The sequence below is a fragment of the Mus musculus genome, chromosome 1 (assembly GCF_000001635.26).
Source record: "Mus musculus strain C57BL/6J chromosome 1, GRCm38.p6 C57BL/6J".
Lineage (NCBI taxonomy): Eukaryota > Metazoa > Chordata > Mammalia > Rodentia > Muridae > Mus > Mus musculus.
Genome location: NC_000067.6, coordinates 25,526,594 through 25,541,143, shown reverse-complemented (window position 1 = coordinate 25,541,143; position 14,550 = coordinate 25,526,594). Strand labels below are relative to the sequence as shown.

At 38.2% G+C, this 14,550-nt stretch overlaps 1 protein-coding gene across 4 annotated transcripts in view; it reads left to right on the top strand.

Annotated features, from left to right (window-relative positions):
* Nucleotides 1–14,550, top strand: part of Adgrb3 (adhesion G protein-coupled receptor B3) — a 767,297-nt gene that overhangs the window by 293,629 nt on the left and 459,118 nt on the right. For all 4 annotated transcript variants that reach the window (NM_175642.4, XM_017319555.2, XM_006495817.4 and 1 more), the window contains 2 exons: nt 8,505–8,669; nt 9,110–9,274. In NM_175642.4, coding sequence (NP_783573.4) covers nt 8,505–8,669; nt 9,110–9,274 — 330 coding nt within the window. Of the gene's footprint in view, nt 1–8,504; nt 8,670–9,109; nt 9,275–14,550 lie in introns of those variants that run through there.

Below are 14,550 nucleotides of genomic sequence, written 5' to 3'. Positions count from 1 at the left end.
TTCTAAATTTAAGGTGAGTCTACTCACCTCACCTAAGCTGATCTAGATAATCTTTCCTAAGCATACAATAGAATAACACCCCCCACCACCCATGAATTTAAGTTCCACCAATTTGACTACCAAGATTAAGCATCACAGTTCCACAACTTATTGATTTTATCATACCATATATATCCTATTATTTTAATCTAAAATCCCCCATATTTTGTGCCCATGTGGATATCTCAAAATGCAAGATACACACTCAGTTCAGCCTTAAAATTCTCCTTGTCTTTAAATTTCTCAACACTGTAAGTGCAGAGTCCAACTTTCATCTAAGCCTTTTCTCTTAATATAAACTCCAATAAAATAAGACACAGCACCAGCAAGATGGTTCAGAAGCTAAAGGTGCATATTACCAAGCCTGCTGACCCCAGTTCTAGTCCTAGACCTATATAATGGGAGGAGAGAGTAAATCCTGTAAGCTGTCTTATGGTCTCCACTTGCTTATATACCATAGCATATGTATGTCATGGAAACAAAAAAGTGTTTAAATTGTAAAATACAAACAGGTTATATATTTCTGATACCCAAAACAAAATTAACGTTTCATCTCCTAAAAAAGAAGAATGGGGCACAGGAAAGAGTTATTAGACAGACCCCATCAAAGCAAAGGAAATATCCTGCCGCTCGCATGTGAGTCATCTCAGTCTTGTGATAATGTAGCGCCAGTCTTCCATCTCTGCTGAGTTAAACACATATTACCTATCTCTTGACCCAAATACTACATCACACAAGCAACCTTCATTGGCAGACATCTTACTGTCCTGATATCTGTGACACCTGAGACTTGCTATTGCAACCTGGTCTCAATTTTCTGTTTCATAAAGTGGCCTTTGGGAGCATCCTTAAGGGACTTACTTCTTGCAAAATGTTTGGGCTCTGCATCCTCTGGATCTGTACTCAAGTTCTGTGATTCCTTCTGTTTGCCATCTCTCATGACCTCAAAACCAGTACCAGGTGGACATGCATCAAAGCATCCATTGGCTCAGGGTGGGTCATCTCCCCCTTAGATCACAGCTGCATTGCCGTTTGTGTGCTCACCTTAGGCACTTTCCTGTGTGACTGTTTCTCATGAAGAGAAACCCTTCAGTTGCAATCTCACTTCAAGCTGCTTAATTTCCAGTGTTCAAGCATCTTCATCAGATGAAGGCTTCTGTGGCTAGGATCTATTCCTCCAGATACCGTTCTCTTATCCAGACACTGTTTCTCTTTCATAACACTAATCTGTACAACACGTGTATAATAACACTTACACATGTTTAGTCCTCTGTACCCTTCTTGTTCAAATCTTCAAATGTTTTCTTAATACTTCTTCATTCCTTCATCTCTCTCTCTCTCTCTCGCTCTCACTCTCTCGCTCTTTCTCGGGACTGGAGTAGTGAGCATTAATCATAACCCAACCTAAACACTAACATTTCTTAAAATTCCCTTAACCAAGTAATTAAGTCCATCACCTCTCCATTTAGTCTCACTCAAGTCCTCTGGCCATGGATTAAATACAGCCGGATTCTTTATGAGAATACACGTGCATAGCACACCCTTTGTTCCTCTTTTAAACCACAGAGGAGGTCTCCACTGTCCATATTTATCTCCACATTCTTTTATTCCAACCTCACACCAGAATAACACATTAATACCTCCTTACTGCACTCAAGAACTTGTCTAGCCCCAAGTTCACCATGGCAGGGAATGTTTGACACCAGGAGCCTGACACTTCTGGCCATATTGTATCTACAGTCAGGAAGCAGAGAGCGATGATACTAATGCACATTACACATTTTCCCATTTATTCTATCCAGGAATTCTGCCTATTTAGGATAGGTCTTCCCATTTATAATAGCGTAATCTAGGCAGTCCATCACAGACGTGTCCAGGAACATGTTTCCACTGCTATGTCAAATTCCAGCAAGTTGACTCTCTCAGTATTAATCATCCCACCCAGTAATATCTGTATTGAAACTGTAAATCATTTTGGATGCTATGAAAATTTTGGCAATATTCATCATTCCAATCCACAAACTCGGGATGTCTTTATTTTTCCATATGTACTCTTCAATTTCTTTTAGCAATGTTCTAAAATTTTCATTGCCAAGAATGTTAACCTCTTCAGTTCAACTTGTTCCTGAAGATTGCTTTGTGGTTTCTATAAATGGCAATGATTCGTTCATTCTTTTTCAAATACTTTGCTATTGATGTTTAACAGCATTGCTGATTTTTCTGTTGCTTTTCTAAGAAGCATCAATTTTACTAAGTTCTTTTATTAGTTCTAATGCTTTTCTGGGAGAATCTTTGGTTTTTATCTCTATAAGACCATCTGTGAACAGAAAGAATTTGACTCATTTGTTCTGAATACATATGCTCTTTCTCTTTCTTTCTTGATTGTCTGGACTTCCAACTCTATGTTAAATACATAGAGAGAGAAGGCTAGTACCCTTGTCCCTTGTCTTCTTAAAGATCTTTAAAAAAAATGCTTCACCTATCAATTTAGTTCAATTTTAGCTGTTTGATTATGTTATGTGGCACTTATTGTGTTGAGGGACCCTCCTTCTATGATGCTGAGGTACCCTCTTTAGATTAAGTTGTGACATTGTCCTATATTTTATGTTGAGCTACCTTCCTCCTATGCTTTATATATATTGTTTCTGTCTGACAGGGATGTTAGATTTTGCCAAATGAGTTTTGCCAATCTTGAGATATAGCATAGTTTCTATCCTTCATTCTCCTGATGTGGCTTGCCATGTTTATACACTCGATATGCTGATCCAACTTGCTCTCCATCAAAGGAATGGATCCAACATGAACATGTTAATTAATTTTAATGTGTTATTATAATTGATTTTCTGTATTATCAAAATACTTTTGCTGAGTATCTGCATTTTAAAAATGAATATTAGCCTGAGAGCCACCGTTAGTGGTGTGTTCCTTTCTTGCTTTAGTGGTAGCAGAGTCATGGAATGTTTTTGTCTTTGTAACTGCTCTTTTGTGTTGAAGAGACACCAAAACCAAGGCAACTCTTATAAAAGAAAGCATTAGATGGAGGGCTTATTTACAGTTTCAGAGGTTTAGTCCATGATCATTGTGGCAGGGATCATGGCTGCAAATATAGCACTGGTGGAGTAGCTTAGAATTCTATGTCCTGAGTTGTAGGTAGGAAGAGAGAAACTGGACCTGACATAGGTCCACCCCCAGTGACACACCTCCTCCAAGGCCACACGTACTCCAACAAGGCCACACTACTCCAAGTACCTCTCCATACTTCTAATCCTTTCAAAGAGTTCTACTCCTTGATGACTAAGCATTCAAATATATATATATTAAATTACCACGGTTTTAAAGAATTTTTTCTTTTCTAATTTCACATAATAATTTGAGAGTTCTTAGTAATTCTTCAACTGTTTGCTAGAACTCAGCAGTGACGTTTAATTTGGTTTTGCTTGTGTGTTGTTGCTTTTTTAGTAAAAAAGATTTATTATTGATTCAGTGTCATTAGTTTTGATTCTTGTGTTAAGTTTTTTGTTTCTTCTGACTTAGACTCGGTAAGATATATATGATAATTATTTGTCCATTTCTCTGGGTGGTCAGGCAGTGTTGTTGCCATTTATAGTTGTTTACAATATTTTCTAATTATCCTTTAAATTTCTAAGGTGTCGCTTGTAACGTCTTCTGTTACATCCCTTGTTTTGTGTATCTGAGCCTTGTTTCTACTTAGTCTGGCTTATGGTTAATCTACTTTGTTTTCTTTTCAAATAGCCAGGCCTTTGTCTTGCTAATCTTTTGTGTTGTTTTTCTTCCTTGCTTGTTTTAGTCTGTAATTTCTTTCTGCCTAGATCTCTCTTATTTCCTTCCTTCTAATAAATCTGGGATTAGTTTGTTCTCCTTTGTTTGCCGCTCCAAGCTGCAATGCTAAGCAATTTGTTTCAGGAATTCATCGTTTGTTTGGTTAGAAGTTGACCTTTTGTGAGCTGCTGCCTCTTCGTGTGAGGTTTTCCTACATTGTGTCTCTGTCTTCCATTGTTCGGGGAACTTTTAGAATTTATTATTTATGTAATCTCAGACCTACTGTTGCCTCTTCTTTCTGATTGTGGTTTCAATCTCTTTAATCTATTGGTGGGGGTATGGCTACTCCTCCTTCTTAGTAACTCACTATATGGAGTATATTATTGTGTCTTTCACTTTTAACCTGTGTAAACCTTTAGTGGTAAAATGAGCTAATTGTAAACATCATGGAATTTAAAAACTATTTTTAAGCTATAGAGAAACCATTTTTTAAATTGAACTTTAAAATTATTTTAGCTCTGTGTGTGTGAGTGTGTGTGTGTGTGTGTGTGTGTGTGTGTGTGTGTGTGTAGGTGTTTTGGAGACTAGAGCTGTTGGATCCTCCTAAGGCTGGAATTATCAGGTGGTGGTAAGCTGCCTGACATAGATCCTGTGAAGTAAAGTAGGGCTTTCTCTAACATCATTAACTGTTCACTCTTTTCTCTACCTGAGGCGCAGTTTTAAACAGAAGTTTATTTAATACTATAATATCTGTATCAACATCTAAATTCAATATCATAAGCACAAAAAAATTCTTTTAGTGCTGTGTGTTTCTCATATGTTTGGTAACTGGTCAAAGAACCCAATAAAATAATCTTCTTTTTAATCTATATGATCTAGCAAAAACTCTAGTCTAGTCTAATTCCATGACACACCTTTTCCTGGCCTCAGATTTTGCAGTTGTATACAGTTTCAGTAGCCCTTGCCTTGCTGCCTCATTTTAATAATTGGGAATCTGCCGTTTTTATTCCCAAGAGACATGATAGACAAGAGATTCTGCATGGTATTGTTCTGCTTATAACATTGTTTATACTACTCAAGGTGAAATTCCTCCTTGTCAATACAGGCACGTTTTTCATAGTCAGCTGGATAAGATCACTAGAGCAGAGCATGGTCCATCTTCGTCAACCACAGTTGACCTGTAATCCAGGAACACAATGCCAGTGACACCCTAACTTTTCTGTCACCCTTTAGTAAATGATGCATTATTAGCTTTTATTAAGGTTTTGTAGTTTCCTCTTTTACTAACTTACTTACCAGGGAACAATTTTCATATCAGAATACCAAGATATGAGTCAGAGTTCAGCAGAAATAGTTTTATAATAGAGAAAAATCATTGAGATCTGTTCAGAATTCTCAGGTCACAATGACTCTGTGAGATTCATCTTCTCTGTGTGAGGAGCTCACAGATTTATTGAACTGATTCTAGAGAAGGAAAAGCATTGGTCTGCTGCCTTCTACTAGAGCAGGTCAAGTGCTACTCATGGATATTGAAGAGAATCAATCTCTTTACCACTTGTCTCCCCAGTTAAACTTCAGGTAACAGTTATCCATTTACTTTCTCTAGTATGAAGAAGAATGTGATTTTTAAATTCATAGTAGCCTGTATATTAATAAATGGATTTTAGCTTCAAGTATCCCAGCATTTACCCATGAAAGATAGTGTACACTCTCTATTTGAGATGCTTAAAAGTATAAAAGAGAATTTAATTTCTATTTCCCGGAAACTTGTAACCCATTATTTCCCATTCGGTCAAATAAGATGACAAGCTCCTGGAATAACGAGGTGCAAAGGTCATTACAAAAACACAATAATTAACATTTTTAGGTGTGAGGAGATTATTTGAAACTCAAAACACATAATAGAAAATCTAAAAGTATGGTGATCCTTCACTCTGGCACTAAAGGAGTCCGTGAGTAGGTATCTGTGACATATGTTAAACTTTTCTTATTCGTCAATTTTCTGTTTTTCTCTCAATGTAGACAACGCACTAAAAAACACACACAATAGAATTTTGTGCTAGACCTTGTATTAAGTTTCTTCTTCTTTTTTTATATGCAATGAGTTATTTTATCAAGTCAATTTTTCAGAGCAGATCAGCTAATATTCTATAAAATGAACTTCTAATTCATGGTATAAAATAAAACAGAAATAAAAGTCTAAGGTATCACGATTTATATATCTTCATCTATATTTATATATCTTTCTGTGTAACTGAATTTGTAAACAAGCCTAGTTGCATCTCAAATATGTGTTTAATGGGTGTTTTGACAAAATTTAGCCTCAAAATGTCTCTCAAGTTTCTAATATTAACTCCTCCTTGAACATTAGGAAAAACCACAAATATGTACATATTAGCAAGCATTGAACAACTCACATTATGAATGGATGACATTGACGGGTGGGTTTAAATTTTATCTGATTGCAAGGCAGCATCTTCTTTGAGGAAAAACATAATAAATCAAACTTTCCACAGGCAGCTCCTCTCATTTCCTGATCTGTTGCCAGAAAGATCTTTTTATACTTCTTATAGAAACAAAATGACATTGGACTTCTCTCTCATGTCCACATTTAACTTGTCCATTCTTATTTAAATCTCTTTGTAGCTGAATATACTGGTGTGTGTGTGTGCACATGTATGTTGTGTTCTGTTTTGATGTTTTGTTCTTTTGTTTATTTTGGTCAAGAGTATGTAACTATAACAGTCATGGTGAAACATGCCTAGAAATTATTTCAAATGTGAATCTTTAAGGATGGCACACAACCCAGGTTTCTCTTGACACAATTAAATTGACATCATCTCCAGTGGTTTTGCTTTCTGGATATTGAGAGTTAGGTGTCAACTTGTACACTGTTTTATCAAATAAAACATAAGGTACAAGTTATGAATCTGAATGCTTCAGGTCATTCTCAAACTGCTTTGAATAGCAAATGTTCATAATGGAAGCTTTGTTTTTTTTTTCTTTTAAAAGCAAAAATCTGAAATGAAAACTACATTCTGCTTTAAAGCCAAAAATCGAGGCTATATTGATTTATAATGTTCTATTGATTCACTAGAACATTTGTTTTGTCTAGTGAGCACACTACATGACCAGATAAGATTGTATCGGCATTTTTAACAAAATGAGATGCTAAAATTACATGAACAGGGTGATTAAATTGGCATTTTGTGGTTTTTAATCTCACACAGGGTTTATTAAGTACAGCTAGCTAGCTATTAAAGAACCCTATATAATAGCTACATGTGAGACTTGAAATTAGGTTGAAATTACCTACTCATTCTGTCAGTCTCTGGTTTGCTTGGAAGGATTTTCATGACAATATTAGCTTCTGATAGAACCTATGATTGATGCTAACTTCTCTTTTAGGCATAATCAAATTCACTAAGAACCATGGAGTGGTACTGGACCAAATAGACCTATGAACACACTTATAACATTCATATACTAATATGTGCATTAACCCTCTGCTTTGTTCTGTAGCATATATCAGTTGGTCCCTTTTGTGTAAACACTCAAGTCCCCTCATTCTACAGATAAGATCCTGTGAATCCCTGCAAACCTCATGTACCATGTGAAGAACATTTTGGCCTTTGACCTTTGATTTGTTATATGTATAATGCAGTAATTTTAAAGATAGCTGAGGCTGGAACTGAAGCTTGTCACCTCTCTCATCAGCACCAATTATATTGAATAACTTGTTCTCTGAATTGAGTGAATGAGCAGGTGACCAGTCTCTAAGGATGAGTCAAGTGCATCCTGACCATCAGACGAAGATAGCTGGAAGTCACCATGTGTTTCCTCTCTTTGATACCAGAGACTTTCCTTAATGCCTCTGAACACCACCACCACCACCCATAGCTTTCTATTCTTCCCAGCTCTCTGCCACCCCTGCTCAGGTTCTCCCTATTGCTTTCCTAATTTGCTTTTCCCTCACTAAACTATCTCTGACCAGAACCTCTTCCCAAAATCTTAACCTTAGCAAAACTAAGTTGCTGTCTTGGACCATCCTCTTCTGCTGCCTCTCTTCATTTGAATCTCTGGATTCCTTGTACATCAGCTTGCATCTTGTTCTTATAATGCCCACCTTTCTTCTGCTAAGGAACTTTGCACGTCCTTTTACAGACAACTCTTACCCTATTTATTTCCTCATTATTCTCAGTGATTACTTCGACCATCAGTTTGCCAAAGAAGATATCCCAGTCCTTTGGGACCTTTATTTCAACAAACAAAGGAAGGAGCACACTGCTCAGCTCAGTTTCTTGTTTTTTACTCAGTCCAGTGCCCCAGTCAGTAGAATAGTCTAGTCACATGAACCATGTGTGTCCTCAGTTTAGTTGAATCTAGACAATCCCTCACAGACATGTGCAGACATTTATTACCATGGTGATTATCAATGACATTCAGTTGATAATCAAGATTAACCATCATAAATGAACATATATAAAATGAAATAAAAACAAAAATAAAAGGGTAATACTACCTTGTGGAGAGGTAATATAGTCCCATGCAGAGTGATCTACAATTACGAACACTCAGAGAAGCCTTAATTAGGGTTTGTCTTTCAGGTTAGTGGTACCTTGTGTTCCCTGCATAGCCTTCCCCACTGGAACTTCTTATGCTGTCTTCTCTCTCTGCTTTGGTAGTTGACGGACAGTGGCAGGAATGGAGTTCATGGAGCCACTGCTCAGTGACATGTTCTAATGGGACACAGCAGAGGAGTCGGCAGTGCACAGCAGCTGCTCATGGAGGCTCTGAGTGCCGAGGACCATGGGCTGAAAGCAGGGAGTGCTACAACCCTGAATGTACAGGTAAGGCCAGTTCCCGTGTACCAATGACACCGATGGTTCACAAAACCTCAAAGAGCCACGCCAGACAGTCATACAATGAAAGGTAATTATATAGTCTTATGGGCAAAACCAATTAGTTTATTTTACACTATACTGTGAAAATCAAGTCTGAATAGCCATGAGATTCTGAGGTCAAATAACAAGTAAGCTAAAAAAGGTTAGCATTAGGCTTACAGTTTTTAAGATTAAGTTCCCTGGAAATCTGAATAGTCAGACACCCTTAAATAATTCTTCTAATCACAAAATGCACAGTATTTCACCAGTAAGTCAAATATTGGGACAATGTTTACTCTTGGCAGTAAATTAATAACAGTTGAAGGGATGCTAATATCCCCAAACTCACCCACTGCTAAAGCCAAGCCCAGCTGCTACTACTGTTAAACAAGATCCCTTTCTTTCAGCCAATGGTCAGTGGAATCAGTGGGGTCACTGGAGTGGATGTTCCAAGTCCTGTGATGGTGGCTGGGAGAGGAGAATGAGGACTTGTCAGGGCGCAGCTGTAACAGGACAGCAGTGTGAAGGCACAGGTGAAGAGGTACGAAGATGCAGTGAGCAGCGGTGCCCAGGTAAGAAGAGCCTGCTGCGTGTGTGCATTTGTGCACATGCATGAGTGCGCACATGTGTGTGCGTGTGTATGTGTGTGCGTGTGTGTGTGTGTGTGTGTGTGTGTGTGTGTCCATACATGTGAACATACAGCTAAGTATAGCACCACCTGAATTAAAAGGTTGATACTAATAAATGGCAATACACTTGTTTTTTAATATAATATATGACAGATATATCCGAATAGTTATACAGGGTTTATTTGTTGAAAAATGACATTGAAATACATGATAGCCCAATTGTAGCTACAAAGAATAACTAAGTTGTGTATAATTTATATCATTACAGTACATTTTCTACTATTTTTAGGAAATTTGCTTATTGGGGGTGCAAAAACTTTCTTAAATCATAATAATTTGCTTAAGTGTAAAGCAAATGAAAAGGTACTGTTAAAGCTCATATAGCTTCATTTTTTTAAATAACTGATTAATGTCTCATTGATGGATAACCTTAGACATCTCAATTTACCTACTTTTTTTCCAATTTTATTTTTTTTCTTTTTTTATTTGTTTTTATTTATTTTTATTTTTTTTTCAATTTTCAATCATAAAAATATACTATGAGAAAAGTATCAGATGGGGTGGCTAGTGAATGTGATGTGCATGTAAGCACAGATGATAACATGGTCAGACACTGTCCATACCCTATTAATTTTTGGCAAAGACTTTTTTTAGAATACTGGATTCTTTCCTTAGAATAATTGTAGCATACTGAGAACTCAGGAAATAAGTAAGTAACCTTGATTTTAGGGTAATGCCAGAGATGATACTGAGACAAACATAAACCGGTGATAGGTTGGCCTTCTACCTGCCCAGTGGCATGAACTGGGAGGATATAAAGTGTCTTGTTGTGTTTATTCTATGGGTGTGCTGCTTTGGATTGACTGTGATTTGAAGGGATGGAGAAGAACCTCTGGGCTGGGTGTGTCTGTGAGAAACCATCCATACTAGGCTAACTGAGGTGGGGAGTCCCACCCTGACTGTGCGACTGAGTACAAAGGAGAAAGCAAGCCATGTCCCAGCATTCATGTCCTGCTGCATCCTGACTGTGGATACACGATGACCAGCTGCCTCAGACTATAGCCAACCTGTGAGCCAAAAGGGACTCTTCCTTTCTTAAATTGCTTTTGTCAAGGCATCTGGTCCCAGCAAGATGACTAATTGGCTAATAGAGACCTTTGGTTTTAAGAAGTAGAGTCATTTTTATGATAAATCTGACCTTGCGGTTCTTAGGGCTTTGGAACTGTTAAGTGGAAGAGAAGTGGAATAGTTTTGAAATGTTATGTGCAAGAACCCTCAAACTATAAGCATAGCATGGGGCATACGGGTGGGAATTTAGAAAAGTCGATGATGCAGACAAAGGTGGACAGTGGAAGCCTGGTCCAGGGTTTTCAGAGCTGGAAATGAGCACCATCAGAAATTGGATTACACGACGGACATTCATGCAGTTTTCTGCATGAACATCTGGCAGGTGATCTGGCTTACTTTGCCCATAGCTCGAGGGCTTGAGAGAGGCTGAAAGTAAAGTATTTGGTGGAAGAAAATTCAGACAGAATAGCTGTCAGTCTGGGCCACAGCTCCTGCCTACTGCACTCATTCAAGTCTTAGAGAAAGCAAGAAAACAAAAGAGAGCCAGAGTGTGTGAAAGTGCTTTCCATGCCAGCCTGCTAACCTGGCTTCTATCTACGAGGCCCACAATGGAAGGGGAGAAGTTGTTCGTCAACATCTGTTCTTTGATCTCTGCATGGCATGCATGCTACTGCATTGACATATACACATAACAAACTCATAAATCATGTGCACATATACATAGCCACACAGAGGCATACACACATATACATTCACACTAGTAACAATGATGATGGTGGTGGTGGTGGTGATGAAATACTTTAAGTGAAGCAGAGCATTATTAAAAACTATGTACTTTGATGATGTAAAGTGTGTGGACATTGAAGAATAATTTAGCAGTCTGCACTAGAACAATCTCATGGATGTTCTAAGTATAAGATCTTACCCATCAAAGACTCCTTCCAGTGAACATGTTCATTTGAATCACGGAGCCTAAACTGAAAGTGTTGCTGAGAGGATTCTTTGAGAGCATCTTATTCGGGAAGTTCTCATTAGAGTTAGCTCACAAAAGCTGATGTGAATACGGACCAAACGATTCCATCTCTGTCCTGAGAAGGTAACACAAACTTGGCAGTATCACTACTTTTGTACTAGTTGAGGAGGTGTGAAAGACACCAGGGGAGGAGTTACAGAGACGTGTGCCATGATTCCATAGAGCTGATAAGCCCAAGCATCATGTGTCAACCCAGGCATCTGGTTGCAGGGAAAGAGTTCCTGAGAGGCCACTTCATGATGCTGTGAAGGTAAAGCCTACTTTGTGATGGGGTCTTATGATGGTCAGATGTCAGACCATGGGGCATCCACCAATTAAGACTGTACATATGAAGCAGGGGTTGCCCAGGAGAGAGGCTAGGTTTGTTATGGGCAGCAGGGCTGGAAGAGCTAGCCTTCTTAATCCACTTGTGGCTCTCATGATTCTGTCTGAAGTTCCAGATGGTGAAATGAAGCTGCAGAATTTTTAGTCTGTGCTGATAGGTTTCCATGTTGACTTGCCTGATCATTTCTATCTCTCCATTCTCCATTTTGTAATCTAGACACTTTTCTGTGCTAGTTTGCTTTGAAAGTCTGTATTTCTTCATAGGATATCATCATCATGACATCACCTTGAGTCTTCAGTGACACTTGGATTTTGGATTTTGGGTCAGTGTTAGGACTGTTCAAAAACTATGAGCACTTTGACGTTGGACAGAATGCATTTTCCATGATGAGATAGTCATTAGCCTATTGTGACAGAAGGTAGAGGTTTGGTACTGAAGGTAGTGTGCTTTGTGTTAAGGTGACAAATGGTGGACACGAAATGGATTTTATTTGTCAAGTTGTCAGGATGTAGAATCACCTTAGAGACAAATCTCTGAGTAGGTTATTTGGGGTGGGAAGATTTACTCTATCTCCCTGATTCAAAAAAAATGAAAGAAAGCAGAGCACATCCTGCTCGCCCTTCCCCACTGCACCATGATTCTCGATTGCAAATAAAAAGTGGCGGCTACTTTAGGTGCCTGGTGCCCGTAATTCCCCTCCATGATGAACTGTATTAAACTATGAGCTGGAAACCATCTATTCCTTAAGTTGTTTTTGCCAGGGTGTTTTGTGAGAACAACAAGAAAAAAGTTTCCTATTCACTTTGGCTACCTGGTTACCGATTAAGGCTGCATCTTTGTGATGTAGAAGCTAATGATTTCCACCTAAAATGAGCCCCTAGGTTTAAAAATGCAAGATTTCTAAGAGTTTCCCGGGAGTGAAAACATTACATTTCTCTAGAATTAAAATGCTAAAAGATTTGTCTCTACTACTCAGCCATTAAAAACAATGAATTTATGAAATTCCAAGGCAAAATGATGGATCTGGAGGATATCATCCTGAGTGAGGTAAACTAATCACAAAAGAACTCACATGATATGTACTCACTGATAAGTGGACCATCCAGAGACTGCCACACCTGGGGATCCATCCCATAATCAGCCACCAAAAGCAGAGACTATTGCATACACCAGCAGGATTTTGCTGAAAGGATCCTGATATAGCTGTCTCTTGTGAGGCTATGCCAGTGCCTGGCAAACACAGAAGTGGATGCTCACAGTCAGCTATTGGATGGATCACAGGGCCCCCAATGGAGGAGCTAGAGAAAGTACCCAAGGAGCTGAAGGGTTCTGCAACCCTATAGGTAGAACAACAATATGAACTAACCAGTACCCCCAGAGCTCATGTCTCTAACTGCATCAGTAGATGGCCTAGTTGGCCATCATAGGGAAGAGAGGCCCCTTGGTCTTGCAAACTTTATATGCCCCAGTACAGGGAAACACCAGGGCCAAGAAGTAGGAGTTGGTGGGTAGGGGATGTGGGGAGGGTATAGGGGACTTTTGGGATAGCATTTGAAATGTAAATGAAGAAAATGCCTAATAAAAAATTGGAAAAAGAAAAAAAGAGTTATCTCAGTTCCACACTGATAATCACATCATAAACTAGAGTTTTTGCATTTTCATTACATTTGTTTATATTATTGGGGTAGGTGTTCAGGCCTGCCCAATACACGTCTAGACTTCAGAGGACAGTTTGAGGAGTCAGCCTTCTCTTTCCTACTTGTAGGTCCTGAGCAGTCATCAGGCAAGATAGCAAGCGCCCTCATCCTGGGAACCATCTTTCCCTTTGGTCCAGAAACTTGAGTTTCAAGTTTTGCATTTTGTCAGCAGGTTTCCTTCTGGCATGAAATCTAAAATTAGTTTTGCTAATTCTCCAGGCCATGTGAATTGAGAATGATAAGAGACAAACAGCAGGCAGAACTCGGCTGTAAAGAATGCCTAGACAGATTAACAAAGAAATCCCTGCACTGCCTGAGAATTGACAAGCTTTAAACAAAAACATTTGTTTTGCCAAAGGAGAAATTTCATTAGTACAGGAAAGCATTTTAAGCAAGCCCTTCTTGCTATGAGAAGGTATGTGAAGCAGTCTCGGCATATGAAGCTTATGAACTGCCCTCAACTGCAGCCTTTCAACTGTACAACTGCATTTCATCTGCAAAGGTAAAACGGAACAGTTGCAATCAGATTTACAAAGATTGCCACCTGCTGTTGGAAAAACATTTTACAGCTCTGTTTATAGATTGTATGTTTTCTTTGCTATGTTTACTTGTTAGGTTTCAAGATTTAAGACAGATCAATACGTTATCAAATAACAGTGAAAACACTTTTATAAGACGCTATATTTTGGCATTAGCATTTTTATTTCTTGGTTTTCAGGTAGGTGATTGGAAAACAATGGCAATTTATTTGCAAATATATCACTCCCTGGTGAAACCTACTTCTTAAATTAGATAAATAATTTCTTTATTAGTTCATATACAATCACCAAAATGTTCTCACTTACCTACATAGCTATATCAAGTTTCTTTTTTTTTTTTTGCTATAACATAATCTGATATTTTGCACAAATTGCAGTATGCATTACAAGGTATTCTGAACTATTAATTTCAAGATGTTGTTCCTCTGTTGAAGATGGGATTTTTTATCATAATATTAGCTATATCTATCCACTAATGCCTCATATGTAGTCAGTTTCTTCAATAAAGCAGTATTTGTAAGTAGTTACTTTACAGTTTTACACAGGTCTAGCTGACT